General features: G+C 33.7%; 1 protein-coding gene across 1 annotated transcript in view; it reads left to right on the forward strand.

The window, feature by feature from the left end:
* Positions 1-2,057, forward strand: part of LOC111088913 — a gene marked incomplete at its 5' end in the record, with an annotated part of 68,226 nt that overhangs the window by 44,003 nt on the left and 22,166 nt on the right. Inside the window, 3 exons of the mRNA XM_022400212.1 lie at positions 377-618; positions 771-963; positions 1,828-1,989. Coding sequence (XP_022255920.1) covers positions 377-618; positions 771-963; positions 1,828-1,989 — 597 coding nt within the window. The remainder of the gene's footprint in view (positions 1-376; positions 619-770; positions 964-1,827; positions 1,990-2,057) is intronic.

Consider the following 2,057-nt stretch of genomic DNA (forward strand, 5'->3'; position numbering starts at 1 on the left):
ACTCCATGACCTACTGACAGATAACGATATACTCCATGACCTACTGACAGATAACGATATACTCCATGACTTGCTGACAGATAACGATATACTCCATGACCTACTGACAATATAATAGCTTCTTCATACATATGAACAAAATTATCAATTACAGTCACACATTACTAGAATGTTTTACTTCCCTGGCGGGAGTTTATCTTTGACAAGTAAACGAGTAGTTGTGGTTCTGTTGACTGCTTATAGGGTGGCAGAGGGTGATTAATGTTCAAAGTTATTGAAAAATATACAAAGTCACTAAGGAAGTGTTTATAGATCAATGAGATGCGTTAAGCCTGACCGCTGACATTCACTGCATGTTTTTTGTGTGTGTTTTCAGAATATGCCATTGCTAATCTTGAAGGAGTGACGTCATCAGTAATACCAAGATATTACAATTCGTCTTTGGTAAATCGTCCATTAGCACTTCTGATTCCAGCTGTAAACCGACAGTGGGCGGGACTCTTAGGTGGCGCCCTCTATAAATTTCGGCTAATAGCAGATCCAATGGATGGTGGTGAATCAGGTTATGCTGACGTAATTATAGAGACAAATAATCCGCCAATAGAAGGTAGACTTCAGGTGAGTTGCATTCTGGAGTTTATTATCTGATAGCAGTAACTAAAATTTGCCAGATTTGATGAAAGATAATATTGAACTTCAAAGTAAACATGTAAACATAAAAACTAATGGATACTATTTCAAAAATTTAAAATCTATTTTGATTTTTCTAGGTGGAGCCACTCACTGGTTTTCCATTAACTACACCTTTTACTCTGGATGCTACAGAAGGTTGGGTAGATTCTCCTGACGACTATTCACTGACGTATATCTTTTCATATAGCCTATCTGAAAATGACGTTGATACTCCTATCATTAGTCTTAGTGGAGCGCCCTCTATTGTAGAAAACGTTATTTTTCCTGGAGGTAAATAATTGTTGTATAACTGTATTTTTAAATGCTTGTTACTTAAGTAAAAATGTCTCTGAGCCCCAGAACAAATAACAATTTATATTTCTTTCTCTATAAATATATGTGTTTGTGTATGTGTGTTGTATCTGAGCAATTTTGTTCAGTTAGAAATGAAAGATATTTTCACAACATTTTAATAGTTTGAAACGTATTAGTGGATCTTTGATCTTCCTTATCGGATTAAGAGGTAATAATAAAATGCAGTATACGAACTAAAAACAAGAGACGTGCTTTGTGATAACAATTTTCTTCTTCTTATCAACTTCTATAAGGAAACCATGAAAAGGCGGGACTTTTAACATGTTAAAATGAATGAACTGTAAATCAGTTCTAAAATATCTGCTAAAAATTGGTTTAATCATGTTAAATTTCCACTTTTTTATCAGCCTCGAAAAACATAAAAAGTTACGCGAATATTTCTAAATCTGAATTCCATCTTAAGTATTCGAATACCAAGAACTAACTTTGTGGCAAATGTAATATTTCATATCAACACCATCTCGTAGGCTAACTGAAACTTTATTTTTGATTGAAGACGTTAAGCCATATCACAGTGGCTCAGCGGCAAGTCCGAAGGTTTATAATGCTATAAGTTGGGTTTCGATACCCTTGGTGGGCACAGCACAGATATACCCATTGTATAGCTTTGCGCTTAATAACAAATAAACGTTAAAGGCTTGAAGCTAAAGATTTAGTAATTGTTTGTTTTTTATAGCTTACTTCTCCATATTTTGCTTAATTAGTAACTTTATGCTTGATTTATATGATAAAAAATAAACTTTTTATATGGAATTTAACCGATTGTTTAATTTGTAACAGTTCCAGGCCAGACTACTGAAGTTATAGTTCAAGTCAAAGTATGTGACATTTGGGAGTCATGCAGAATCGCCAAGAAAAAAGTATCCATCCAAACCTTGCCTTTCTTATCAGCAGATGGCTTCGATCTGATAAATAAAACCGTACTGGAGTATGTGAATCAAGGTAATCTAGATATTTCAGCATATATTTTTTATCAATTTGAATATATTTGAGCTGTTAATTAACAATAT

Source organism: Limulus polyphemus, unplaced genomic scaffold (genome assembly GCF_000517525.1).
Source record: "Limulus polyphemus unplaced genomic scaffold, Limulus_polyphemus-2.1.2 Scaffold4721, whole genome shotgun sequence".
Lineage (NCBI taxonomy): Eukaryota > Metazoa > Arthropoda > Merostomata > Xiphosura > Limulidae > Limulus > Limulus polyphemus.